The sequence below is a fragment of the Lynx rufus genome, unplaced genomic scaffold (genome assembly GCF_022079265.1).
Source record: "Lynx rufus isolate CCGP_SWC_20201006 ecotype Redwood Valley unplaced genomic scaffold, mLynRuf1.p SCAF_8, whole genome shotgun sequence".
Classification (NCBI taxonomy): Eukaryota; Metazoa; Chordata; class Mammalia; order Carnivora; family Felidae; genus Lynx; species Lynx rufus.
In genome coordinates, this window is record NW_025814896.1 from 43,764,888 (window position 1) to 43,792,187 (window position 27,300).

Genomic DNA, 27,300 nt, shown 5'->3' on the forward strand with positions numbered 1-27,300 from the left:
GAGCTGGGCCCACCTGTGGCCTGGGCGGGACTGAGGGAGGGGCGGGGCCTATCACCAGGTGGGCGTGACCTATGCAGGGGAGGCCAACCTGTAGGTGGGCGTGGCCGACGTAGGAGGGCCGCCGCCAACCGGGTCTGACTGGGCCGTCCGGCGCGCTTCCTGGTGTCACCCCCAGAGGGCGCCGGCCACTGAGCCGCCCGCAGAGTCGCGAGGCCGGAAGGAGCGCGGCGCCGCCCCACTCGCCCCAACCGCCGCCATGAAAGCCGTGGTGCAGCGCGTCACCCGGGCCAGCGTCACAGGTCAGTCGGGCGGGGCCGGGGCCGGGCCCGGGAGGAGCCACCCCTGACCCCGCTCCCGGCTGTCCCCGGCCGCCCCCGCGAGGGTTCCCCCGCGCCGTCCCCGGGGCCCTTCCAGCCGCCAACGGCCCTGGCGAGCTCGGCCCCCGCAGCCCCAAGTCCCCGGGCCGGCTCCGGGCGTCGCCGCGGCTGCAGAGCCGTCCACGTGCCCGGCGGGCCCCGGCGCGGCCCTGGCTGCAGGGCTCCGTTTTGGGTTCACACTAAACGCGCCTTATTATTACCGTTTTTTGTTTGTTTTGTTTTTTGTTTTTGTTTTGTTTGTTTGTTTGTTTTGGGCCTGACTACCGGGTGGCAGAATCTCTGAGCATCCCCGCGGCGCGTTCTTCGGTGGAACGTTGCACAAACAACACGTAGGCAGCATTTCCGGAGCAAGGACCCCCTCCCCCTCCCCTTTATAATGTTCTATTTTAAATTTCCTATTTTTGCCCATTGTCTAAATGTCCCAATGTTTATGGAGCTTGACTGCCAATAAAATGCACAGATATGAAGAGTTGTTCTTACGGTTGAGTTGTGACAGTTACGTACACGTGACCAGCGCCCCCATGAGACAGAATGTACCCCGCGTGAGGACACCTCTCACTCGCCTAACCCTGCAGGGATGGGGTCAGAATCTAAAGAATCTTGGATGAAATGTTTCTCTTTGCCACCAGTTTCTTGTGGACCAAGCCACCCGACCATTAGTCATCGCTGGATCTACTGTAGTCTAGTTTGAACATCAGGGGTGCAGATGATTAATGTATATAAGGTAGTCGTTTTAAAAACAAACCCAGTTAAAAAGATGTTAAAAAAAATTAATGACTAATTTTAGATTGTCTTCTAGACTTCGGTTTGTTTTGTTTTGTTTTTGCAGAATTATAGTATTGTCTCAGTCCAAGTATTTCCAGATAGACTTTTCTTCCAGCCGAGTCTACACGAAGTACATGTTCTTATGTCCATAAAAGTATAAATCTAAAAAAAAACGAAGCAACAGAATCCCGTAAAGAAACAACCAAACCCAGGAAAACCATATATTTACATCAGAGGGTCTACTTTTCAACCCTGCCTAGTGATTTCTAAGTTGTTCTGTTAACTCGTTTTGAATATGGTCCTGAAATAGCAAGGAGCAGAATAGCATTGGGATTTATGGGATTTTAAAACGAAGGTTTTTTGGTATTTCAGTTAATATTTAAATTCACGGAAACTGGGAAAATTAGTAGATGAGAAGATTTTTTGCCTCTTTGAGCAAAATTTTACATTCTACTCCATATGGTCATCACCAATGAGTGAAGTTTGGAGAATTTTAATCTTCTCTTACTTGAACTCTTCATTCTGCTGATCTGGAATATTGAAAACATGTGTTTTGTGAGATTTGCTAAATTGTTTGATTTTAATTTACAATTTAAATTGTATGCTCTTGTTAAAAACCAACAAACCTGCCTGTTAAACAAGTTAAGGGTATTAAAAAAAGATACAGGTATTAATTGTGGGAAGGTTTTGAATAAAGTGGAATTCTTTCTCAGTGCTGGAGGGACCTTCAAGGTAGGCAGGCCTTCTAGTTCAATTGTAATGGAAAGACATTTTCTGATTCCTTTAGAATGTGACTGGCTTCACTGAAATGTGGTTGTACATTTTATTTCAGGGGTTCTAAAATGTCACTTCTGATTTTATGGTTGGGACAGACTACAGTGTTAGGATTCATATTTTATTATATGGCAGGCTCACTTAATGAGATTGGTCAAGCACATTTTGATGCCTTAGCATGGTTATTGTGATAATCTAATTTTAAAAGCTTTATTATGGAACACTTCAAATGTATTTGTTTGGTTACACAGGCAGCAAAGTGTGGTAACCATGTCCCATTCCTCAGCTTCAGCAGCTAAAATTTGAATAGAATCATGTTGGGAAGAGGTGAATTCTTCTCAAAGAAGTGGTCAGAGGTGATGCCAGTATACATGGGAAATTGACCAAAGATCTCAGGTCTTTTCTAGTCCTGTGATCTGTTGCCTAAAATGGCGATTCTCAAGTTTTTTTCCCTTGAAAATCCATTTGCGTATAATAAAAGATCCTTTTGAATCTTCTGGTTCTTCTACTTGTCGCTGGAGGTGGGGAGCAAAACTACTCTAGCATAAGAGAGCAGCTAACTGTGTCATATACAGGCTTTGGGGCATAATTTGTTTCTTATTAAAACAATACATTATAAAAATGTTGAAACTCCTCAGATAGTGATTTGAATCACTTTATACTGATTCTGCTTTTGAGAATCTATTCTAAGAAGAGAATCCTAATTATAGGAAAAGATTTAGAGGAATGAATAGCAGAGCATGGAGCATTCTTAGAGGGCAGTGAAACTACTCTATGATAATGTAAGGTGGATACATGTCATTATATATTTGTCCAACAAATCTATAGAATATCACATCAAGAGTGAACCCTAATGTAAACTATGGACTTTGAATGATAATGTTGTGCCAGTGCAGGTTCATCAATTGTAAGGAATGTTCCCCTTCCGTGGGGGATGTTGACAATGGGGAAGCTATGCATTATGGGGGCAGTGAGTATAGGGGAATCTGTATACCTTTGCTCAATTTTGTTGTGAACCTAAAACTGCTTTAAATTGTAAAATGTAAAATCTAGTATTCAAAGATTTTCACCACAGTGTTATTTATTGAAGTGAGAATTTTGAAACAAGCCATATATCCAGCCAAATGAGATGGTTAGTTGGTCCATTGGATGGAATGCAACTGTTCGACTTGATGGGATGCAACTATTAAAAGATGTTTAGGAGGGGCGCCTGGGTGGCGCAGTCGGTTAAGCGTCCGACTTCAGCCAGGTCGCGATCTCGCGGTCCGTGAGTTCGAGCCCCGCGTCACGCTCTGGGCTGATGGCTCAGAGCCTGGAGCCTGTTTCCAATTCTGTGTCTCCCTCTCTCTCTGCCCGTCCCCTGTTCATGCTCTGTCTCTCCCTGTCCCAAAAATAAATAAACGTTGAAAAAAAAATTAAAAAAAAAAAAAGATGTTTAGGAAAATCTTATAACGTGAAAAAATCCTTATGCAATGTTAAGAGAAAAGGTGGAACACAAAAATTTATGTATGTTATTGCAGTAATTGAAAACAAATATAAAGTAAAACGTATGAATAGAGAAAATATCAAAGGGAAATTATTGAAATATTGAAGTGCTTGTCTTTGGGTGTTCTTTTGTCCTTCCTGTTTCTTATATTTTCCAAATTTTCTATGTTGTGTATGCATTAGTTTAATGGTGGATATAACTCAATAACCATTCTTTTTAAGCTTTTAAAACATACTATGGGGAAAATTTGAAAAATATTTTGATATTGTAAGAAAATAATACTGATTTATTTAAAGCACAAATAAAGCTTGATTGTGTTCTAAAGCAACAAGCCAGCCACCCCAGTTGTTTACTGCTTATTTCAGGTAGATTTTTCCTGTTTCAGCTTCTGAGTCATTGGCTCAAAGGACGGTAAATCATTCATAGTCCATTGTAAGAAAAGTAGCACAGAAGAAAATTTTTTTTAGCATAAAAAGAAGAGAAATTAAGCTTTACTGATACTTGGTTTGGAATGGGTTGATGCTGATGCTTCCCTGGGGTCTGCATAGCAGGTGATCCCTTGTCAGGGTGAAGGAAGGGGGGGGCGGTTTCTCATTCTTTCCTTAACTTGCTGGATATTATAACATGTTACAGTCTATGATGCCTTTTCAGATATATTTATAGATATTATTATCTAGCAGACGCAAACAAGAAAATGGCAGAGTTGACCCTTCTCCCGATTGGAATGTTAGGTTAATAGATGGTAAAATAACAAGATGTCAGTAACATGATGAGATTTGGCAAAAAGTTGGCCAAAAATATGGACAGTTATGAAGATTAACATTTGAAATATGGATTTAGGTTCACTGTAACAATGATGGATCTTAGCCTAAGAACTGAACCAGCACTGAGATACTGCCTAATGGTGGTAGAGCTATGCATTTGACTATAAATACATACACAAATGTTTGGAATATATGTTTAGAGATTTGTTTTTTTGTGGATGAGGTACATGATTGAAAGGGATTTGGAGGTCATTGGCTTAGAATACAAACTTGAGTACTAAACTAGGACATAATAGAAGTTTGCTGACTTGAAGCTTAACTTTTAAACTATGGTTTTTGTATATATTTATCTTCTTGCAGTAAGTAGAAAAATTCTTTTTCTGACATAAATGTTTATTATTTTGTACTATCTGTATATTATGTCCCATATTTGCTAATTCTGAAGAAAAGCAAGCATCTCCTTTCAGAGAATTAGTGCAGCTGGGCTGGATTCCCTGGGGAGGAAAACTCTTGTGTTTTTACAGATAGGCAAACTCTATCATGGAAAGTTTGAGGTATCCTGCCCAAGGTAACACAGAAGAAAATGTGGCCCTAAAAGTTAGCTTAATGGTTGTTAACAGCTCGTTCATTCCAGATATAAAATCAGAAAGGACCTAAATCTTGATAGTCTTACTGCATTTATGAAACTCATTTTTCAATACCCACTGACTTTACCAAAGAAGTTCTAAGAAGTATGTGTGATGTTTAAACATTCTTGTGGTTACTTAAAAGTTCATCATGGCACCTGTTTGGTTCTGAGTTTCTTTCCTCTTTTGTTTCCTTTCTAGTTGGAGGAGAGCAAATAAGTGCAATTGGACGGGGAATCTGTGTGTTGCTGGGTATTTCTCTGGAAGATACACAGAAGGAACTGGAGCACATGTAAGAGGCGGATTTCTTTTTTTTTTTTTTTTTTTTTTTTTTTTTTTAAATTTTTTTTTCAATGTTTATTTATTTTTGGGACAGAGAGAGACAGAGCATGAACGGGGGAGGGGCAGAGAGAGAGGGAGACAAAGAATCGGAAACAGGCTCCAGGCTCCGAGCCATCAGCCCAGAGCCCGACACGGGGCTCGAACTCCCGGACCGCGAGATCGTGACCTGGCTGAAGTCGGACGCTTAACCGACTGCGCCACCCAGGCGCCCCAAGAGGCGGATTTCTAAGTCATTTCTGTTTGAATGGGATATGTACTGGATATATCTGTAGCTCTGTATTTCTACCTGCCTAGCTATCTGAATTATGTATATACATACACTGGGAACTTCCATGATATTTTGTTGCTGTGAAGTGAGCCCCTGTTACTTTTTTTGTCTGTCCTGTTTGATGTAATGTGGTTATCTCTGTGTTTCAGATGAGGGGGCCAAGGAAGAGTAATTTGTCAGATGATACCCACCAAGTCAGCAGCAGAGCTGAACCCAACAGCCTTGGTCCCTATTTGCTGCTATATCCATGAACCATTCTCTTAATGCAAAACGGAACTTGTTTTCTTATGAATGATTTCTGTTTCCAGTTTGAGCAATATGATCTGGGCACCATTTATCCATTTAAAAACTGTCCAGTTGTTCATCGTACACATAGGATCTGGAGCTCTGATAATTCACTGACTTGCCTAAGATCATGAACATGTATTTAGCAAAAAGCCTGAATTCAAATTAGAATCTATGCTACGTGGGGCGCCTGGGTGGCTCAGTCGGTTAAGTGTTTGACTTCGGCTCAGGTCATGATCTCGCCATTGATGGGTTCAAGCCCCATGTCAGGCTCTGTGCTGACAGCTCAGAGCCTGGAGCCTGTTTCGGATTCTGTGTCTCTCTTTCTCTGTGCCCCTCCCCTGCTCATGCTCTATCTCTCGAAAATAAATAAACATTAGAAAAAAATTAAAAAAAAAAAAAAGAATCATCTAGGCTACCTGACTTGGAAGCTGGTGCTCTTTTTACTGAGGTAGAGGAGTTTGTCGTTATGTTCTTTTTCAACAGGTGACACTTTGGGGGTATGGAGTGTGTTGGGGGCTTATGATTCTTCAGGTTTCTCTAACCACTGTTTTCCTGCTTAGGGTCAGAAAGATTTTAAACCTGCGTGTGTTTGAGGATGAGAGTGGGAAACACTGGTCGAAGAGTGTGATGGACAAACAGTATGAGGTGCTGTGCATCAGCCAGTTCACCCTCCAGTGCGTGCTCAAGGGGAACAAGCCTGACTTTCACCTGGCAATGCCCACAGAGCAGGCAGAAAGCTTCTACAACAGCTTCCTGGAGCAGCTGCGCAAGACCTACAGGCCGGAGCTCATCAAAGGTAGGCAGAAGGGTGAGCCGCCCAAGAGGAGAGTCTCTGGCACACTTCCAGGCAGGTCGAAAAGAGAATCTGCGATTATGGCATCTCTTTTTCCAGAAAGTTTGTTGTTTGTGCTTGTCACTTAAAACAACCTAGTGGCTGCTGCTACTGCTGTTGTGGTAGGAGTTCTCTGAATGCCACGGATACTGTTTACTCTTTTTCATTCTTTCTTTATTTTTTTAATGTTTATTTATTTATTTTGGGAGAGAGAGACTGTGAGTGCCTGCATGTGTGAGGGAGGGGCAGAGAGAGGGAGAGAGAGAATTCCAAGCAGGCTCCTTGCTGTCAGTGCAGAGCCCCATTAGGGACGTGATTCCACAAACCGCAAGATCATGACCTGAGCCAAAATCAAGAGGCAATACTTCACCAGCTGAGTCACCCAGGCACCCCACCCTTTTTCATTCTTCTGTTCACATTTGAAATATTTAGCATCCCAGAAGTGTGTTTGATATAGTGGTGTTTAATTTTGCTTGCTTATGATGTCTGACAGAGAAGACAATGCAGGTACAAATGTGAGTCAAGTGGCATTTTATTTAAAAATTTTTTTAATTACTTATTTTTGAGAGAGAGAGAGAGAGAGAGAAAGAGAAAGAGCATGAGTGAGGGAGAAGCAGGGAGAGACAGAGACACAGAATCTGAAGCAGGCTCCAGACTCTGAGCTGTCAGCATAGAGCCCCGTGTGGGGCTCAAATCCATGAACTGTGAGATCATGACCTGAGCCGAAGTCAGATGATTAACTGACTGAGCCACCCAGGCGCCCTATAGCCATGTGTCATTTTAAATTTCTAGGGGCGCCTGGGTGGCGCAGTCGGTTAAGTGTCCGACTTCAGCCAGGTCACGATCTCGCGGTCCGGGAGTTCGAGCCCCGCGTCAGGCTCTGGGCTGATGGCTCAGAGCCTGGAGCCTGTTTCCGATTCTGTGTCTCCCTCTCTCTCTGCCCCTCCCCCGTTCATGCTCTGTCTCTCTCTGTCCCAAAAATAAATAAACGTTAAATTTCTAGTAGCCATATTAAAAGAAAGTAAAAAGAAACAAGTGAAATTAATTTTATTTAGTTTTATTTACTTATTTATTTAAAAGCTTATTATTTTGAGAGAGAGAGAGAGAGAGAGAGAGAGAGAGAGAGAGAGAAAGAGAGAGAGAAAGAACACGAGCAGGGAAGGGGCAGAGAGAGAAGAAGAGAATCCCAAGCAGGCTCCACACTTGTCAGCACAGAGTCCAATGTGGGACTTGAAATTATGAACCGGGAGATCATGACCTGAGTTGATGTCAAGAGTCAGATGCTTAACTGACTGAACCACCCAGGCGTCCCTGAAATTAATTTTAAAAGTATATTTTATTTAACTCAGTATATCCAAAATAGTATGATTTCACCTTTTAATCAATATAAAAAGTTATTGAGATAATTTTCATTCTTTTTTTTGTGCTGAAGTCATCTAAATCTGGTGTGTAGTTTATACATATAGCCCATCTAAATTTGGACCAGCCACATTTCAAATACCCAATAGCTGTGTGTGTGTAATGGCTGTCATATTGGATAGTGAAGGTTTAGGTCTTTACTTAACTGTTTATTGGAAGGAATGCCAACCTAGTTTGAGATTTAGTCTAGAAAATGCCTTGCTCTAGTGGTCTTGGTTTACGGGAGAATTATGAATCTGAAATTATGTGTCTTTTTAAAAAGGGGACCATTCATTTCTAGTCTGTTTTCAGGTTTCTGGAGGGCAGATTGCATTTAATACCATCATGTTTTGTCTTTTCCTTCAGTTATTAGAATGTTTAGCCTCCTTTGGTAATACATCTCAGTGTGAGACTTTCCTAAGAATGTCTCAATATCTAATTACAATTTCTTTTGCTGCCATCATACCCTTTTATAGACATCTAAGAGTTGTTAACAGTTAACTCTGTGGTATCTCCTATACTTTGACTTTCTCTGGAAGAAACAAACCCTGATCCCTTATTTATTGTATCTGTTTTCAGCCATAAGTAAGAAAAGTTACTGCCTAATTTTGAAGCTCTGTAGCAAAGCCCCACATTGAGGATTATCAGCTCATCAGATTACTTACGTTTAGAAGAGTGATATTCCTATTCCTCTTTGGCATTTCCTTTTATCTTATTTCTCCTCTTACTTGTGTAAGATGTCTCTTTGCCATGATCAGGACATCCCTGCCTTAAATCCCACTCTTTACTTGGGTCCTGGTTGAACGGAATGTATTTGCCTCTTCTGGAAATAATCCAAGTTTAGAGCTCCATTCACAAGTCTGGTCATGGATGTCTCCAGTGTTTTCTCCCACCCTGTGTCAACGGGGTTCCTTCTGCATGGCCTTGCTGCAGACATACTTCTTCCCAAAATTCAGTAGTTAAGTCAAGTCTTCTGAATAATTATTTTTCTTTGCTGAGCTGGGGATTAAATGCTGTCATCATTGTCTCCTCTGATTGGTATTTGTAGAATCATCCCATTGCTGAGTAATCTCAGACAAATTTTGGAACACCCTGAAGTCCCTTGAAAGGACGAGCACAAGGAATACCATAAGAGTGTAAGTGAAGGTATTTTAGGTGGCGGAACACTGGTGCTTGTTAAGGAATGCCCAAGTGAAAACAAATGAGCATTCACCTGAGTCCTTAAAGAGGAGTGTTTTGTGTAGTATTAGTTTTGTTTTCCTGTTACTTTTTTAATAAAGTTTACTTATTTATTTTGAGAGAGACAGAGAGCACATGCGCGCTGCATGAGTCGGAGAAGGGCAGAAAGACAGGGAGAGAGAGAATCCAAAGCAGGCTCTGCACTGTCAGCATGGAGCTGATGTGGGGCTCGAACTCATGAACTGTGAGATTATGACCTTAAGCTGAAATCAAGAGTTGGGCACTTAACCAACTGAGCCACCCAGGCACCCATGTGCCTTTTACTTTTTGAAATGATGTGTATTTTGTCCAGGTAATTCTGTGAAGTGCCTGAAGCAGTGTACTGTTAACAATATAATTTTAATAATGGGTCACAGTTTAAGTTTGTGGGGATATGATATATCTGATCGTTTTGATGAAAAATTGATGTGATTTATACAAAAAGTTTTAATCAATTTATTTCCAAGTCCTTCGGGCTTTCAGAAACAACTACAGTGATATCAGTAGGGTCTCTCTTGTTCTTTCAGCTTTTTATCTCTTTTGTGGTTTTTGATGGAACAAGACGCAGAGAGCATGTTGTACACACTTGCTATGTTTTGGTTAATTTTGAGTTTTTGGCTTCCAGCTCCAGTATGGAAAGCCCCCCCCCCCCCCCCAGAGCTGGAGGGATGTTGGAACACAAACAAATTGCTAATGAATACATTTTATTTCTTTTTTTTCTTTTAAAGTTTATTTTATTTAAAATAAAGAGAGCACAAGTGGGGGAGGGGAGAGAGAGAGGTGAGACACAGAATCTGAAGCAGGCTCCAGGCTCTGAGCTATCAGTGCAGAGCCTGATGTGGGGCTCAAACCTACAAACCGTGAGATCATGACCTGAGCTGAAGTCGGATGCTTATCTGACTAAGCCACCCAGGAGCCTCTATATTTTCTTTATTTTAGGATTCTCAGGGCCACTTCAGCAATTTTAAGACTTAAAGTAGTTTAATTTGTTTTTTGGAAAAAATTAAAATTTTTTTCTAGTTTTACTGAGATACAATTGACATATGTTAGTTTTAGCATTAGTTTTAGTTGTACCACATGATGATTTGATATGTGGGTATATTGTGAAATGATCACTAATGTTAGTTCAGTTAATGTTCATCATCTCACATAGTTACAGTTTTACTTTTCTTGTGATAAGAACTTTTTTTTTTTTTTTAACTTTATTTATTTGGGTTACCTGGGTGGCTCAGTCAGTTAAGTGTCGCATTTGATTTCCCCTCAGGTCATGATCTAATGGTTTGTGAGATCGAGCCCTATGTTGGGGTCTGCATTGACTGCGTGGAACCTGCTTGGGATATTCATTCATTCATTCATTCATTCTCTCTCTCTCTCTCTCTCTCTCTCTCTCTCTTCTCTCTCTCTCTCTCTCCCCCTTTCTCTCTCTTCCCCCCTCCCCCCCCCCCCCCCGCTTGCACACATACGTGCATGCTCTCTCTCAAAAATAAGTAATTCAACCAGAACAAAGTTTATTTATTTATTTTTGAGGGGGGTAGTGGGAGCGTCAGTAGGAGAAGAAGGAGAGAGAATCGCAAGCAGGCTCAGTACTGTCAGTACAGAGCCCAACTTGGGATTTGAACTCACGAACTGTGAGATCATGACCTGAGCCAAGATCAAGAGGGGGATGCTTAACCAGCCACCCAGGCGCCCCTGTGATGAGAACTTTTAAGATCTACTCTCCTAGCAACTTTCAAATATGTGATACAGTATTGTTAACTTTGGTCATTATGCCATATCTTATATCCCAGAATTTATTTATCTTACAATTGGAAGTTTGAACCTTTTGACCAGCTTCATCCATTTTACCCACTCTCCACCCCCTGACTCTGGCAACCACCAATCTGTTCTCTGTATCCATGAGCTTGGTTTTTTAGACTCCGTGTATAAGTGAGATTGTATAGTATTTGTCTTTTTCTGTCTGATTGAAAGCCCTTAATGTGCATCCATGTTCTTGCAAATGGCAGGATTTCCTTCTTTTCTTATGGCTGAATAGTATTCTATTGTGTATATATATCACATCCTTTTTTAAAATGGCTTTGTTATTATTATTCTTAATTTTTTTTTTTTTTCAGAGAGAGCATACGAGCAGGGGAGGGGCAGAGGGAGAGAGAGAATCTAGAGCAGGCTCCACTCTCAGCACGGAGCCTGATGCAGGGCTCGATCCCACGACCCTGGGATCATGACCTGAGCTGAAATCAAGAGTCAGAGGCTCAACCAACTGAGCCACCCGGGCTCCCCCCCCCACCCCCCTCCCTAGACCACATCTTTTTTATGCTTTCATCTATCAGTAGACACTTAGGTTGCTTTCGTGTGTTGGCTGTTGATTTAGTTAGATTTAGCATTTATTTTCACTCCCTTCCTCTTCAGTGATTGAACTTTATTTTAAATTTTATTGTTTCTCTTACTTTTTAAGGATCGAATAGAGGGAAGATTGTCCCTCCCACCCAGTGCTCACACCCAGTGCTCATGTGCTTTCAGGCATTTCCTCACCAGCCACAACTCTCCCATTTGGACCCCCGCCCACTTGGACCCCCGCCAGTCTTAAATGAAACAGGGTTTATTGCTATATGACTGAAGAATGCAGAGGTATGATGAGTTCAGGTTCAGCTTGCACTGCATTCCTTCTGTCATTGCTGTGACTGTTTCTCTGGGATTCACTGAGCCCTGCTTTCTCCCATGTGTGTTAGCCTTGTCTTCAGGCTGGCCTTCTGCAGGATGGCCATGATGATTGCAGTCTTCACAACTTACCATCCCAAGGAGAACGAGCCTTTGTCTCTTCATGTCAAGCAGAAGTCCTGAAGGTCACTTTGGGCCAGCGTAGGTTGTATGTCAACTCTGAACCAATATGGGATGGACTGCATGGCTCAGCTTAGGTCATATGTTTCGTGGCCTATGGAGTTGACTTCCTGAGGACCACCGGAGTCACAGTGGAGGTCTGGGGCTCTTGGGAAGGGGGATGGAAGAAGTGGCTCTTGGAAGGCTGCTGAAAGTGCCATTGTATATCCTTCAGTTGCTTTTTTGGTAGCCGTGGGGAGGTGGGATAAATAGAAGGGGCGTGGGCAAGAGGAGTAGGCAGTCCTAGCAGTGGGGATAGAGGGGATGGAGAGGGGACTGTCATAGATGTGTGTGCAATTAATGAGGGTGTCCTTTTCACCTGTGTCTCTTGTCTGGGCACCTGGGAGGGAGGGGCTAGTGGCATAATTACCCCAAATGGCTCTTTGAGGCCTGCTCTGCCCCAGTTGGCCTTGAGTTGGTCCTTGAAAACCAGGCTGACCCACCACACCTACATGACCAGAATTCTCAGCACCTTTGGCCTGTTTGGGTGTAGTCTGTTTGGAACCCCCTTTGCTTTTGCTGTGGCACACCCCCACTCTGCTCTCATTTGGCTGGCCCCCTGACCCTTTGGCTTTGTGAGGGCATCTCCTCTTCTCAAGAACTTGCCTACCTTGCCTTCTGCTCCTGTTAGCTATTGCTGCATAACACACCACCCCAAAATTCAGTGGCTTAAAAATAACCATTCTGTCTTCCTTTTGTGGGTCAGAAATTGAGGAGGGGCTTGGCTGGGCACTTGTCTCTGATCCATTTAGTATTAGCTGGGGCTGGGGGATCTACTTCTAAGATGGCCTGTGTGCATCTTGCTCCTCCCCTCCTCCCACCTTATCTTATCCTCCAGGGTCTCCCCCCATCACTTGGGCTTCTCATAACCTGGTAGTCACAGGGTAGTTTGTTTTCTTTCTTTCTTTCTTTCTTTCTTTCTTTCTTTCTTTCTTTCTTTAAGTTTATTTACTTTTTTTGAGAGAGAGTGCACGTGAGCAAGCAGGGGAGGGGTAGAGAGAAGGAGAGAGAGAGAATCCTAAGCAAGCTCTGCACTGTCAGCACAGAGATGTACAGGGGGCTTGAACTCACGAACCGTGAGATCATGACTTGAGCCAAAGTCAACCAACTGAGCCATCCAGGCGCCCCAGGGTGATTGGATTTCTAACATTGTAGCTGGCTTCTCCCACTACAAGCACTCCAGGAGCAGGTGTTTCAACAGACAGGAGATGAAAGTGCCAGCCCCCTGAGGCCAGGCCCGGAAAGGGGTGCAGCATCAGTTCTGCCATATGCTATTGGCCAAAGCAGTCTCATACCCATCCAGATTCCAGAAGAGGGATGTAGACCCACCTTGCAATAGAAGGAATGTCAGAGTTTGTGGCCATTTTTAATCCTGCACAGTTCATAACTCTGGTGCTTTCAAAGGGTTTTTCCTGTTCTCTGGCTCTTCTTCCGTAATTGCTTTAGGGGTGATAAACCTAATGCATACATTCATCAGTTTTTGCCCTCTACTGCAGGATGAGCCAGAGGTTAAGGGTGCTTTATTGGACACTCAGACTGATTGAGTGGACCCAGGAAACTGGTTTCAAATGTGCCCCTCAGCAGCCCCTCGGGAATCCCCATCCTTCAGATGGGCGCTGAAAGTGGTGTTCAGTAGGAGGCATTAAATGCTCCTAAAGTTGAGTATTGAGCATGCATTGCTTTTATAGTTAGGAAAAAGTAAGTGTTATACCAAAATGGGATAATTGGAAAGAGAGATCTCTGCTCTCAAGATCTCTGTTTCTTGTTCCAACTCTGAGACATTTGTAATGGGCCTAGGAAAGCAATCACCTGCAGGCTTCGTTGAGCAAATCCAAAGCTGCCATGACATTAAAAAGAGCTACCTGTGTATTCTCTGTGGGGACTGATCTGTTGTGGGCTGCAAAGGGCTAGAAAAACGTTGAACGACATTTCAGGAGTGCAGCAGCTTTGTGATTGCCTCAGCTCTGTTCACTCCGTGGGGCATCCATTATGTCCAGGTCTCCTAAAGGTTCGTAATGCAAAGAGAAAGCACAGGAGGAGGAAGCCCACATCTAGTGTTTGCTTGTGGTTATTGTTTAATTTAGTTTATAGATTTGTTTAATTTTCTACTCTTTTTACTGCATAAAGCACGTTAGCAGCCTGAGTGAGCTTTCAGTGGAAGCCTGTTTTGTATACTTTGGCAAGGGCTGTGATGCCAGAGGCATTACTGTTGATGTAAATTTAGGAAATCATAACGTGGGATCACATCTTCATTGATGATAAATGGCAAGCGGCGCCTGGGTGGCTCAGTCGGTTAAGCATCCGGCTCTTGACTTTGGCTCAGGTCAGGATCTCGCAGTTCGTGTTTTGAGCCCCATGTCGGGCTCTGTGCTGGTAGTGCAGAGAGAGCCTGCCTGGATTCTCTCTCACCCCCCACTCTTTCCGCCCCTCCCCTGCTCATGTGCTCTGTCTCTGTCTCTCTCTCTCTCAAAGTAAATAAATAAACTTAAAAAAATAATAGTAAATAAATGGCAAGACTGGTGGATGGCGACACAGGCCGATGGCTCTTGTGAAGTGTGATGCATATGTGTGACTGATGTTGGTCAAATCAGTTAGTTTTCTGTCACTCCTTCCTTTTCATTCACTCTCTTCAGTGATTGGCTAACCAGCTTCCCTATTTATTTCTGCCTGTCTCTTTTAGGTCTCAGACTTAGACTAACTGCATCATCTCTGTGGCTACAGTTTACATTCCGTTTGCCCAAATGGCAAAACCATATCCGTTTTTGTTTTTAAATCCTAGCTTTTCATGATTCCTTGATTGGCTTAGTTGATTTTCCAAGGTGAACAACAGCCTACTTTTACCAGTTCTCCTTTCCCCACCTAACTGTCTGGGGCCACCTTAAAACCAGTGTCATCATTGTGGTGGTGGTCCAGTACCCTGCATAATGGCAGAGTGCCTTATACACTGTAGGCACTCAGTTATTTTGTGTGACGAGCGTCCCTGGGCCCAGGGTGATGAGGACAGGCAGTGGCTCTGCTGTCCCATTCAGCTGCTTCCTCTCTGGGGTCCTTCTCCCACCTGTCTTTATTCCCCTTTACCCCTTTTATTTCAATTCCTGAGCCCTCTTCATACTTTTGTCGCGAATTGAGGGGTCAGCCCCCTTTTCTTGTGCAGTGAAGTTTAAAATAGGAATATTTTGGGGCGCCTGGGTGGCGCAGTCGGTTAAGTGTCCGACTTCAGCCAGGTCACGATCTCGCGGTCCGTGAGTTCGAGCCCTGCGTCGGGCTCTGGGCTGATGGCTCGGAGCCTGGAGCCTGTTTCCGATTCTGTGTCTCCCTCTCTCTCTGCCCCTCCCCCGTTCATGCTCTGTCTCTCTCTGTCCCAAAAATAAATAAACGTTGAAAAAAAAATTAAAAAAAAAAAATAAAATAAAATAGGAATATTTTAAAACCGTATTGATTTGGGGTCTACAAATTCAGAAATGTTGATAAATTAGTTGGCCCTCTTTATATTTTGTGCAAACAAAGGGTCTATAAAACAAATGAATAGTGTACATGATATGGTATCTCAGTTGCTTTCTCTCTCTTTGTTGTGCCCTTGAGGGGATCCTCCAGTTTACTAATTTTTCTTTGACTGTGTCCAGTCTGGAGTTTAGCTTGTCATTTGAGCTTTAAATCAGTCACTTATTTTTTATTTTCAGTATTCTTTCTAAAATTAACATTTTTTTTATTGTGGTAAAATACACGTAACATGAAATGAAGCATTTTAAAGCATAGAGTTCAGTGATAGTGTATTCACGGTGTTGTGCAACCATCACCACTGTCTAGTTTCAAAACATTTTCATCACCCTAAATAAGGAGACCCTGTACCCATTAACCAATCACTCCCCATTCTCCCCCACTCCTAGGCCTAGAAACCATGAATCTGCTTTTGGTCTCTGGATTTGCCTCATCTGGATGTTTTGTACAAATGGAACCATACAATATGCAGCCTTTTGTGTCTGGCTTCTTTGTCTTAGCATAATGTATTCAAGGTTCATCCTTTGAACATACATTGTGCGTGTCTATATGCATACATTGTAACATTTATCAGTACTTCATTTCTTTGCATGAAGAATATTCCATTGCATGAATATATCATGTTTTGTTTATCTGTGCATTCATTGTTGGACACCTAGCTTGTTCCCAACCTTTTAGCTGTTGTGAATAGGGCTGCTGTAAACTCGTGTACAACTTTTTGTTTGAACACTCACTTTCCATTTTGTTGGTTATATACTCAGACGTGGAATTGCTGGATCATACAGTAATTCTGTTTAGTTTAGTGAGGCACTGCCAAATTGTTTACCACAGTGACATTTTGCATTCCCACCAGCAGTGAGGGTTCTGATTTCTCTGCATCTTTGCCAACACGTGTTATTTCCTTTTTTTTCTTTTTTTAATGATTATAGGCATCCTACTGGGTGTGAAGTGCATCACTGTGGTTTTGATTTGCATTTTTCTTTCTCTCTTTTTTGATAAAATATTAATTTTTTTTTTTTTTTAAGTTTTAGAGAGAGAGAGGGCTGGAGCTGGGGAGAGGAGAAGAGGGAGAGAGGGAGAATCTTAAGCAAGCTCCACTTGCAGTGCAGAGCTAAATCCCATGACCCTGGAATCATGACCTGAGCTGAAATCAAGAGTGGGACACTCAACCGACTGAACCACCCAGGCATCCTCTATCTTTTTTCCCCTCCCCTTCCCATGTGTTCATCTGCTTGTTTCTTAAACTCCACATATGAGTGAAATCATAGGTACTTATTTCATGTGATACAATACACTCTAGTTCAGTCCACGTCATTGCAAATGGCAAGATTTCATTTTTTTAAAAAATTTTTTTAACGTTTATTTATTTTTTGAGAGACAGAGACAGAGCATGAGCGGTGGAGGGGCAGAAAGAGAGGGAGTCACAGATTTTGAAGTAGGCTCCAGGCTCAGAGCTGTCAGCACAGAGCCTGATGCGGGACTTGAACTCAAAAACTGTGAAACCATGACCTGAGCTGAAGTCAGACACTTAACCGACTGAGTCACCCAGGCGCCCCAAGATTTCATTCTTTTTGATGGCCGAGTAATATTCCATTTTGTGTATATGAGTGGTGTGTGTATGTGTGTGTGTGTCTTTGTGTATACTACATTGTCTGTATCTATTCATCAGTCAGTAGACATTTGGGCTCTTTCCATAATTTGACTCTTGTGGATAATGCTGCTATAACCATTGAGATGCAGGTACCCCTTCGAATCTGTATCGTTTGGATGAATACTTAATAGTGCTGGGTTGTAGGGTAGTTCTGTTTTTAACTTTTTGAGGAACCTCCACACTGTTTTCCAGGGTGGCTGCACCAGTTTGCATTCCCACCAGCAGTGTCAGAGCGTTCCCCATTCTCTGTGTCTTTGCCCACCCCTATTTCTTTTGTTGTTCATTTTAGCCATTCTGACAGATGTGAGGTGGTACCTTACCTCATTGTGGTTTTGATTTGTATTTCCCTGATGGTAAGTGATGTTGAACATTGTTTCATGTGTCTGTTAGCAATCTGGATGTCTTCTTTGGTAAAACGTGTATTTGTGTCTTCTGCCTATTTCTTTACTGGTTTTTTTTTTTTAACCATAAATACATACAATTTTTATTTGTCAATTATAGATTGATAAAGCTAGAAAAAAAAGACAAATGCAAGAATGTTCCAAGTAGCACTGTTTGTAAGAGCAAAAAATCTGAAACAATCAAAATGCCATTGACAGGAATATGATTAATTGTGGAATATCTTTTCAATGTAGGTGAAAATAAATGAAGTTACCATTCATGTATCATTATAGATGAATACTTGAATGCTAAATGAGAACAATAAGTCATAGAATAATACATACAGCATAACATTTAAAAAAATGCTTAAAAATAAGAACAGCTAAACAATATATTGATAAAGAAGCTAGGGAATGAATGAGCTAGGGAAAGGGCACATATAGATACAATTCCAACTGTTAAGTGGATGACAGTTCCATACATGTTCATTTTTTATTATACTTCTTTATGTATGTATCACATATGTAATAAATCATATATATGAAAAAATATAAAATATCTATCTGTAAGATCCCAAAGACCTTATATAGAAAAGGAAGTGTCCAGTGAAGTTTAAACAAAAGATATCTCTTCATTGGGAATCTCTTTCCAGAAACAAAGAACTTCATTGTCTAAGCACCTTTTAACAGTATTAAAAATTAAAGTTGTCTTTTCCAGCATTCTTTATTTCTGATTTTGGTGTTTATGAATGCCTCTGAAATTCTCGAATGATAAATAACAGAAAAACTTTCCCTGGCAACCTATTCATTTCCTCCTTTTTCTTCTCCTCTTCTTCCTCTCTTTTCTTTCCAACCAATTATCAATCATTTGTTGCTTTATAATTGTTACTAATTTTTCTTAGTTGGATATACATCATTTCTAAGATGTTTGCCTCTAAAATACTTTTTTTCCAACATAGAACACTTTCCTCAGATGATAGCTTGTCTTTTCAATATTTTCATTTAACTTTTCAAGTAATTCTTCCACGGCTCTGTCAGAGCTTGGAATTTCCCTGGAACTCCACAAACTACGATAGCCAACATTCATGTAGCACTTACTATGCTTTAGGTTGTAGTCTGTTACTGCATTCAGTCCTCACGAAAACCCTACAGTGTTATCCCTGTGTTGCAGATGAGAAAGCTGAGGCACAGAGAGGTCAAAAATCACAAATGACAAAGCTAGAATTCAAGCCAAGCAGTTGAGTTATAGATTCCCGCTCTTAACTAACTACCACATCATCATGATGTCCTTTTGATTTTATATCAACCAGTTTTCTGTCTGAAGCAGTAAGAGTATCTATTGCTTATAAGAACAAATTTTCGGTATCTTTCAACTCACCATTATTATTTTTTAAAACTTAAATTCAATTTCATTAACATACAGTGTAATCTTGGCTTCAGGAGTAGACGCAGTGATTTATCTCTTACGTATGATACCCAGTGCTCATCCCAAAAAGTGCCCTCCTCAATGCCCATCACCCATTTAACACATTCCTCTACCCACCTCCCCTCCAGCAACCCTCAGTTTGTTCTCTGTATTTGAGAGTCTCTTATGGTTTGCCTCCCTCTCTGTTTTAAAAAATCCTTTATTTTTCCTTCCTTTCCCCTCTGTTATCTGTTGTGTTTCTTGATTCCACATATGGTGAAAAAATATGATCTCTTTCTCTGACTGAATTACTTTGCTTAGCATAATACTCTCTAGTTCCATCGACATTGTTGCAAATGGAAAGATTTCATTCTTTTTCATCACCTGGTAGTATTCCATTGTGTGTATATGTGTGTGTGTGTGCAGCATACATATATACGTATATATGTGTATGTACATATGTATGCATGTACACACGTATGTATAAATGTATATATGTATGTGTATATGTACATGTATACATATACATATAATGCATATGTATGTATATGCATATGTGTATACATACATATGTACGTATGTATACCACGTATTCTTTATCCATTCATTGGTCAGTGGACATTTTCCATATGGGCAGTGTAGTCTTTCCATACTTTGACTACTGTTGATAGTGCTGCTATAAACATTGGGGTGCATGTGCCCCTTTGAAACAGCACATCTCTGTCACTTGGATAAATACCTAGTAGTGCATTTGCTGGATCATAGGGTAGTTCTATTTTTAATTTTTTGAGGAACCTCCATACTGTTTTCCAGCGTGGCTGCACCAGTTTGCATTCCAGCAGTGCAAAAGAGATCCTCTTTCTCCACATCCTCGCCAACATCTGTTGTTTCCTGAGTTGTTAATGTTAGGCATCTGACAGGTGTGAGGTGGTATCTCATTGTGGTTTTGATTTGTATTTCCCTGATGATGAATGATGTTGAGCATTTTTTCATGTGTCGGTTGTCCATCTGGATGTTTTCTTTGGAGAAGTGTCTTCATGTGTTTTGCCCATTTCTTCACTGTATTATTTGCTTTTTGGGTGTTGAGTTTGATAAGTTCTTTATAGATTTTGGATACTAACCCTTTTATCTGATATGTCATTTGCAAATATCTTCTCCCATACTCTTGGTTGCCTTTTAGTTTTGCTGATTGTTTCCTTTGCTGTGCAGAAGATTTTTATTTTGATGAGGTCCCAGTAGTTCATTTTTGCTTTTGTTTCCCTTGCTTCCAGAGACATGTTGAGTAAGAAGTTGCTGTGGCCGAGGTCAAAGAGGTTTTTGCCTGCTTTCTCCTTGAGGATTTTGATGACTTCCTGTTGTAACGTTTAGGTCCTTCATTTTGAGTTTATTTTTGTGTCTAGTGTAAGAAAGTGGTTCAGGTTCATTCTTTTGCATGTCGTTGTCCAGTTTTCCCAGCACCATTTGCTGTAGAGACTGTTTTTATTCCATTGGATATTCTTTCCTGCTTTGTCAAAGATTAGTTGGCCATACGTTTGTGGGTCCATTTCTGGGTTCTCTGTTCTGTTCCACTGCTCTGAGTGTCTGTTTTTGTGCCAGCCATGCTGTCTTGATGATTACGGTTTTGTAATACATCTTGAAGTCCGGGATTGTGATGCCTCCAGCTTTAGTTTTCTTTTTCAAGATCGCTTTGGCTATTCAGGGTCTTTTCTGGTTCCATACAAATTTTAGGATTATTCTAGCTCTGTGATGAATGCTAGTGTTATTTTGATAGGGATTGCATTGAATATGTAGATTGCTTTGGGTAATATTGACATCTTAACAATATTTGTTCTTCCTATTCAGGATCATGGAATATTTTTCCTCTTTTGTGTCTTCTTCAATTTCTTTCATAAGCTTTCTATAGTTTTCAGCGTACAGATTTTTCATCTCTTTGGTTAGATTCATTCCTAGGTATTTTATGGTTTTTGGTGCAATTGTAAATGGGATCCATTCCTTAATTTCTCTTTCTGTTGCTTCATTGTTGGGGTATAGGAATGCAACCTATTTCTGTGCATTGACTTTATAACCTGCTACTTTGCTGAATTCATGAATCAGTTCCAGCAGTTTTTAGGTGGAATCTTTTGGGTTTTCCATTAGAGTATCATGTCGTGTGCGAAGAGTGAACGTTTGACTACCTCCTTGCCAATTTGGATGCCTTTTATTCCTTTTTGTTGTCTGGTTGCTGAAGCTAGGACTTCCAATACTATGTTGAATAACAGTGGTGAGAGTGGACATCCCTGTTATGTTCCTGACCTTAGGGGGGAAAGCTCTCACTTTTTCCCCATTGAGGATGTTAGCGGTGGGTCTTTCATGTATGGCTTTTATGATCTTGAGGTATGATCCTTTTATCCCTACTTTCTTGAGGGTTTTATCAAGAAAGGATGTTGTATTTTGTCGAATGCTTTCTCTGCATCTATTGAGAAGATCATGTGGTTCTTGTCCTTTATTTTATTGATGTGATACATCACGTTAATTGTTTAGTGGATATTGAATCAGCCCTGCATCCCAGGTATAAATCCCACTTGGTTGTGGTGAATAATTCTCTTAATGTATTGTTGGATCCAGTTGGCTAGTATCTTGTTGAGGATTTTTGCATCTATGTTCATCAGGGAAATTGGTCTATAGTTTTCCTTTTTAGTGGGGTCTCTGTCTGGTTTTGGAATCAAGGTGATGCTGGCTTCATAGAAAGAGTTTGGAAGCTGTCCTTCCATTTCTGTTTTTTGGAACACTTCAAGAGAATAGGTTTTAACTCTTCCTTAAATGTTTGGTAGAATTCCCCTGGAAAGCCATCTGGCCCTGGACTCTTATTTTTTGGCAGATTTTTGGCCACTAATTTTTTTTTTTTTACTGGTTATGGTCTGTTCAGATTTTCTATTTCTTGCTGTTTCAGTTTTGGTAGTGTATATGTTTCTAGGAATTTGTCCGTTTCTTCCAGATTACCCATTTTATTGGTGTATAATTGCTCATAATATTGTCTTATTGTTTGTATTGCTGCTGTGTTGGTTGTGGTCTCTCCTCTTTCATTCTTGATTTTATTTATTTGGGTCCTTTCCTTTTTCTTTTTGATCAAACTGGCTAGGAGATTATCAATTTTGTTAATTTTTGCAAAGAACCAGCTCCTGGTTCATTGATCTGTTCCACTGTTTTGTTGTTGTTGTTGTTGTTGTTTTTTGTTTTGGTTTTGATAGCATTGATTTCTGCTCTAATCTTTATTATTTCCTGTCTTCTGCTGGTTTGGGGTTTTATTTGCTATTCTTTTTACAGCTATCTAGGGTGTAAGGTTAGGTTGTGTAACTGAGACCTTTCTTCCTTCTTTAGGAAGGCCTGGATTGCTACATACTTCCTCTTATGACTGCCTTTGCTGCATCCCAGAGGTTTTGGGCTGTGGTGTTATCATTTTCATTGGCTTCCATATACTTTTTAATTTCCTTTTTAACTTCTTGGTTAGCCTGTGCAGTCTTTAGTAGGATGGTCTTTAGTCTCCAAGTATTTGTTATCTTTCCACATTTTTTTTTTGTGGTTGGTTTCGAGTTTCATAGCGTTGTGGTCTGAAAATATGCACGGTATGATCTTGATCTTTTTGTACTTGTTGAGGGCTGATTTGTGTCTCATCGTGTGATCTATTCTGGAGAATTTTCCATGTGCACTGGAGAAGAATGTGTATTCTGCTTTAGGATGAAATGTTCTGAATATATCTGTTAAGGCCATCTGGTCCAGTGTGTCATTCAAAGCCCTGTTTCTTTGTTGATTTTCTGTTTAGATGATCTGTCCATTGTTGTAAGTGGGGTGTTGAAGTCCCCTAGTATTATGGTATTATTATTAATTAATTTCTTTATGTTTGTGATTAATTGATTTATATATTTGGATGTTTCCACGTTTGGAGCATAAATGTTTACAATGGTTAGATCTTGGTGGATACACCCCTTAATTATGATATAATGCCCTTCTTCATCTCTTGTTACAGTCTTTATTTTAAAGTCTAGATTGTCTGATAGAATCCAGCTTTCTTTTGGTGACCATTAGCATGATAGATTATTGTCCATATCCTTACTTTTAATCTGAAGGTGTCTTTAGGTCTAAAGTGGGTCTCTTGTAAACAGCATATAGATAGATTTTGTTTTCTTATCCATTCTGATACCCTATGTCTTTTGATTGAAGCATTTAGTCCATTGACGTTTAGAATGAGTACTGAAATATGTGAATTTATTGCCATTATGTTGATTGTAGAGTTGAGGTTTCTTGTGTTGTTCTCTGTTCCTTTCTAGTCTTTGTTGCTTTTGGTCTTTTTTTTTTTTTTTTTTTCTTGCATTTTCTCCCTTCAGAGAGTTCCCCTTAAAATTTCTTGCAGGGCTGGTTTAGTGGTCATAAACTCCTTTAATTTTTGTTTTTCTGGGAAACTTTTTATCTCTCCTTCTATTTTGAATGACAGCCTTGCCGGATAAAGAATTCTTGGCTGCATATTTCCAATTGAGCACATTTAATATATCCTGCCACTCCTTTATTGCCTGCCAACTTTTTGTGGATAGGTCTGCTGTGAACCTGATCTGTCTTCCCTTGTAGGTTAAGGACTTTTTTTTTTTTTTCCCTTGCTGCTTTCCTGATTCTTTCCTTGCCTGAGTATTTTGTAAATTTGACTATGATATGCCTTGTTGATGGTCGGTTTTTGTTGAATCTATTGGGAGTCCTCTGTGTTTCCTGGATTTTGATGTCTGTGTCTGTCTCCAGGTTAGGGAAGGTTTCTGCTATGATTTGCTCACATAACCTTCCTACCCCTTTTTCTCTTCCTCTTCTGGGACCCTTATGATTCTGATGTTACTCCCTTTTAATGAGTCACTGATTTCTCGAATTCTCAAATCGTGCTCTTTTGCCTTAGTCTTCCTCTTTTTTTCTGCTTTGTTGTTCTCCAGAAGTTTGTCCTCTGTATCGCTGATTCACTTCTATGCTTCATCCATCCTTGCTGCTGTGGCTCCCATTTGAGATTGTAGCTCAGTTATAGAATTTTTTATTTCATCCTGACTCACTTTTACTTCTTGTGTTCCACTATGTGATCTGTTTTGGAGAATGTTTCATGTGCACTGGAGAAGAATGTGTATTCTACTACTTTAGGATGAAATTAGAATCCACAGAGGGGGATTCTGTTTTCAACCCCAGCTAGTATTCTTATCGTGATTCTAAATTCTGGTTCAGACATCTTGCTTGTATCTGTGTTAAGTCCCTGGCTGTCATTTCTTCCTGTTCTTTCTTTTGGGGTGAATTCCTTCATTTTGTCATTTTGAAGGAAGAAGAGGAATTAACAGAGAAAAAAATATATAAAAACAACACAAAAAAATCAATAAAGGATGGTAGATCCTAGGTGTGTTATGGTCTGCTTGTTGAAAGGAGCTTGATAGATTAGAGAAAAAAGGAAAAGATAAGAAAAAAAAAAGGAAAAAATAAAAAGGAAAACATTTGAAAATTTGAAAAAATGAATACAGTAAAATAGAACAAAATGAAATGATGAACATACACTAGAATTTAAAAAATTTACAAAAAAATAAAAAACATACTAGAAAAAAATTAAAGAAAAATCTTTTTAATAAAAATGGAAAATAAAAATGATTTTTTTCTCTTTCTGTATTCAAGAATAAGAAAGAAAAAAATTAAATAGATGGACCAGAAAACAGACTAAAATATGATTAAAATTACATCGGTTTCCCCTAGAAGTCAAACTATGAAGCACTTTATGGTCTGTAAACTAAACAGGCGGAGAGACTTGTGGTGTTCCTCAAGAGCATAGTTGGCCCAGTTGGGTGGGGCCTAGTGCTCTGTTCTTCACTAGATGGCGCTGCTTAGTTTACTGGGGTGGACTGTTGTGGTGCATGTAGTCGTGTATGTGCATACATAGGAGGGGTGAAAATGATGTCACCCAGCTACCCAGTCTCTAGTATCAGAGCTCTGTTTTCTCCCCTCCTGGCAATCAAGCACCTGCCTTTGTCTTTGGCTTCTGTCCACTCCAGCTTTTACACTGTCCGTGACCAAGCCGTCAGGCTGCCAGGCTCCACCTCCCTCCTGAGTTTTATCTCAGATGCAGCTGTTTCCCAACCCCTCACATCTGAAGGACTGCAGCTATGACCTGTTCTCACCCTCCAAGGGAGGATCTCACCAAGCAATGGCTGGGTGCCCACCTGACCCCAGGAATGTTCGTGGGATCATGCTGCGGCCAATGCCCAGAGACTGTGGCTAGGTGCCAGCCTGCCCCAGAAAAAGTTCACACAATCGTGTAGCAGCAGCATTTCGGGGATTATGGAAAATCACAACACACATCTGACGTGAGACTTCCCCCTTAACGTCCTTGTTCCAACACCAGCAAATGTGGTTCCCCAGGGTCTGCTGGGACCTTTGCCTGTTGGGGAGCCGCACAGCCTCTACCAAATGTCCTCCCAGCAGGGGAATTGCCTCTCCCTCTGTGGCCCGAGGACCCCTTGGACCTCGCTCTCTGCTCTTGGGAATTCGCCCTTCCCACTAGAGCAACGCCAGTTATCAAGCTGTGGAGTTTCAGACTCTGCACTCCCCCTGTTTATAGAGTCTTAATGGAATTTAAACCCTCCCTTTCGCCTTCCTCTCTTTGTTGTTCAGTCCCTTGCATACTTTTCCTTTCCTCTCCGACTGCTTATGGAGGTGGGGGTGCTTTCCCGTACTTTCCTCCCCCCTCCACCCCGTCTCTGTCCTCTCTCCACAAGCAGAAATAGTTCCCTGCCCTCCGCAGCTTCTCTATCCCCCAGTTCACCTCTCCATGCCATGTACCTGCTGATTTCTGTGGTTCAGGTTGTGCTAATTGTTGTGTTAATCCTCAAATCAGTTTTCAAGGTGTGCAAGATGGTTTAGTGTTGACCTGGCTGCATTTCAAAGACGAGAGATGCAAAAAAACTTACATGCTGTTCTGCCATCTTGCCCCCCGCTCCTTTTTTTTTTTAAACATTTATTTGTGAGAGACAGAGAGACGGAGCACGAGTGTGGGAGTGACAGGAAGAGAGGGAGACACAGGATCCAAAGCAGGCTCCAGGCTCTGAGCTGTCAGTACAGAGCTTCACTCAGGGCTCAAATCCACAAACCATGAGATCATGACCTGAGCCAATGTTGGATGCTTAACCAATTGAGGCACTCAGGCATCCCTATTTCTGTGAGCTTTTAATATATGCTGTGAGTTGTAGATATTTTTCATCCATTTTGTTATTTGTTCTTTGACCTTGCTTTAAGGGATTGTTTGCTGGACAGACTTTTTTTTTTTTTTAATGTTTATTTATTTTGAGAGAGAGAGAGAGAGAGAGAATGAGCAGGGGAGGGGCAGAGAGAGGGAGAGAGAGAGTGAATCCCAAGCAGGCTGAACTATCAACACAGGGCCTGATGTGGGGCTTGAACCCTCAAACCGTAAGATCATGACCTGAGTTGAAACCAGGAGTCAGACACGTTAACTGGCCGAGCCTCATGGGAGCCCCTGAGTGATGATATGGTGGTGGAAGGGTGTCCTTGCCCCGTGGGATCAGGCTCTTTCAGTAGGTCTGCACAGGCATTGCACAAGGCCCATGTAGGTCCGCTGGGGCCTCAGACATTACATTGTCCCCACACAGGCTCACTGGTGCCTCAGTGTGGAGACCTGGTCGCCTTCCATGCAGTTATCCCAGATAGAATGATGCCTGGGACCCCAGTAGAGCTCAGAGATATCCAAGCAAAGCCCTGATGGTCAGAGAAAACTTTGCCTTGAGCTTCCTTGTAATGCAAGGAGGGCTATAACAATTGCCTTGAATCTGACTTCAGAACTTTAGCTCAGATGAGAGCTTAATATCCTAGTGAGAGATTAATTGTAGGCCATTTCCCCTGGAAGCCCCTGTTTCCAGCTCTTTGGTTTGGAATTGGGCTGGCCCCCTTTGGTGACAGGTACCCTGACTCCTGGGAGTAGGCACTTTCCATCCTGGGCCACGGGACTCATTCCCCATTTTCTCTGGCCATGGAATCCCACACCTGAGACATCTGCTGCTCAGAGGTGGTATTTCTCTTGAGTGGATTGAACCACAACAGAGATAAGCACAGATAAGCAGAGACCACTGGTAAGGGGGACTGAGTCTGAGGAGAAGCCACAAGTTCCAGAGATCGCTGTTTGGGTTCCCTCCATGGGCCTGGACATGGAATGGAATCTGACAGTGGTTCTAATGCTGTCGACCTAGGCTTGGCTCTCATTCTCAGAGAAACTTGGCTGACAGGGCCTGCCATGTACTCTTTCTCTGATAACTGAATAATTTCCCAGCTAAGTCATTTAGGAAGTGCCATTGCTGGAGCTG

At 41.5% G+C, this 27,300-nt stretch overlaps 1 protein-coding gene across 2 annotated transcripts in view; it reads left to right on the forward strand.

Moving 5' to 3' along the window:
- The first annotated feature begins 217 nt into the window (after positions 1-217).
- DTD1 (D-aminoacyl-tRNA deacylase 1) overlaps positions 218-27,300 on the forward strand; it is a 211,129-nt gene continuing 184,046 nt past the window's right edge. For both annotated transcript variants that reach the window (XR_006960194.1, XM_047068612.1), the window contains exons 1-3: positions 218-299; positions 4,994-5,084; positions 6,251-6,486. Coding sequence is in view for 1 of the 2 variants with exons in the window: in XM_047068612.1 (XP_046924568.1) it covers positions 257-299; positions 4,994-5,084; positions 6,251-6,486 (370 nt within the window). In the remaining variant the exon portion in view is untranslated. The remainder of the gene's footprint in view (positions 300-4,993; positions 5,085-6,250; positions 6,487-27,300) is intronic.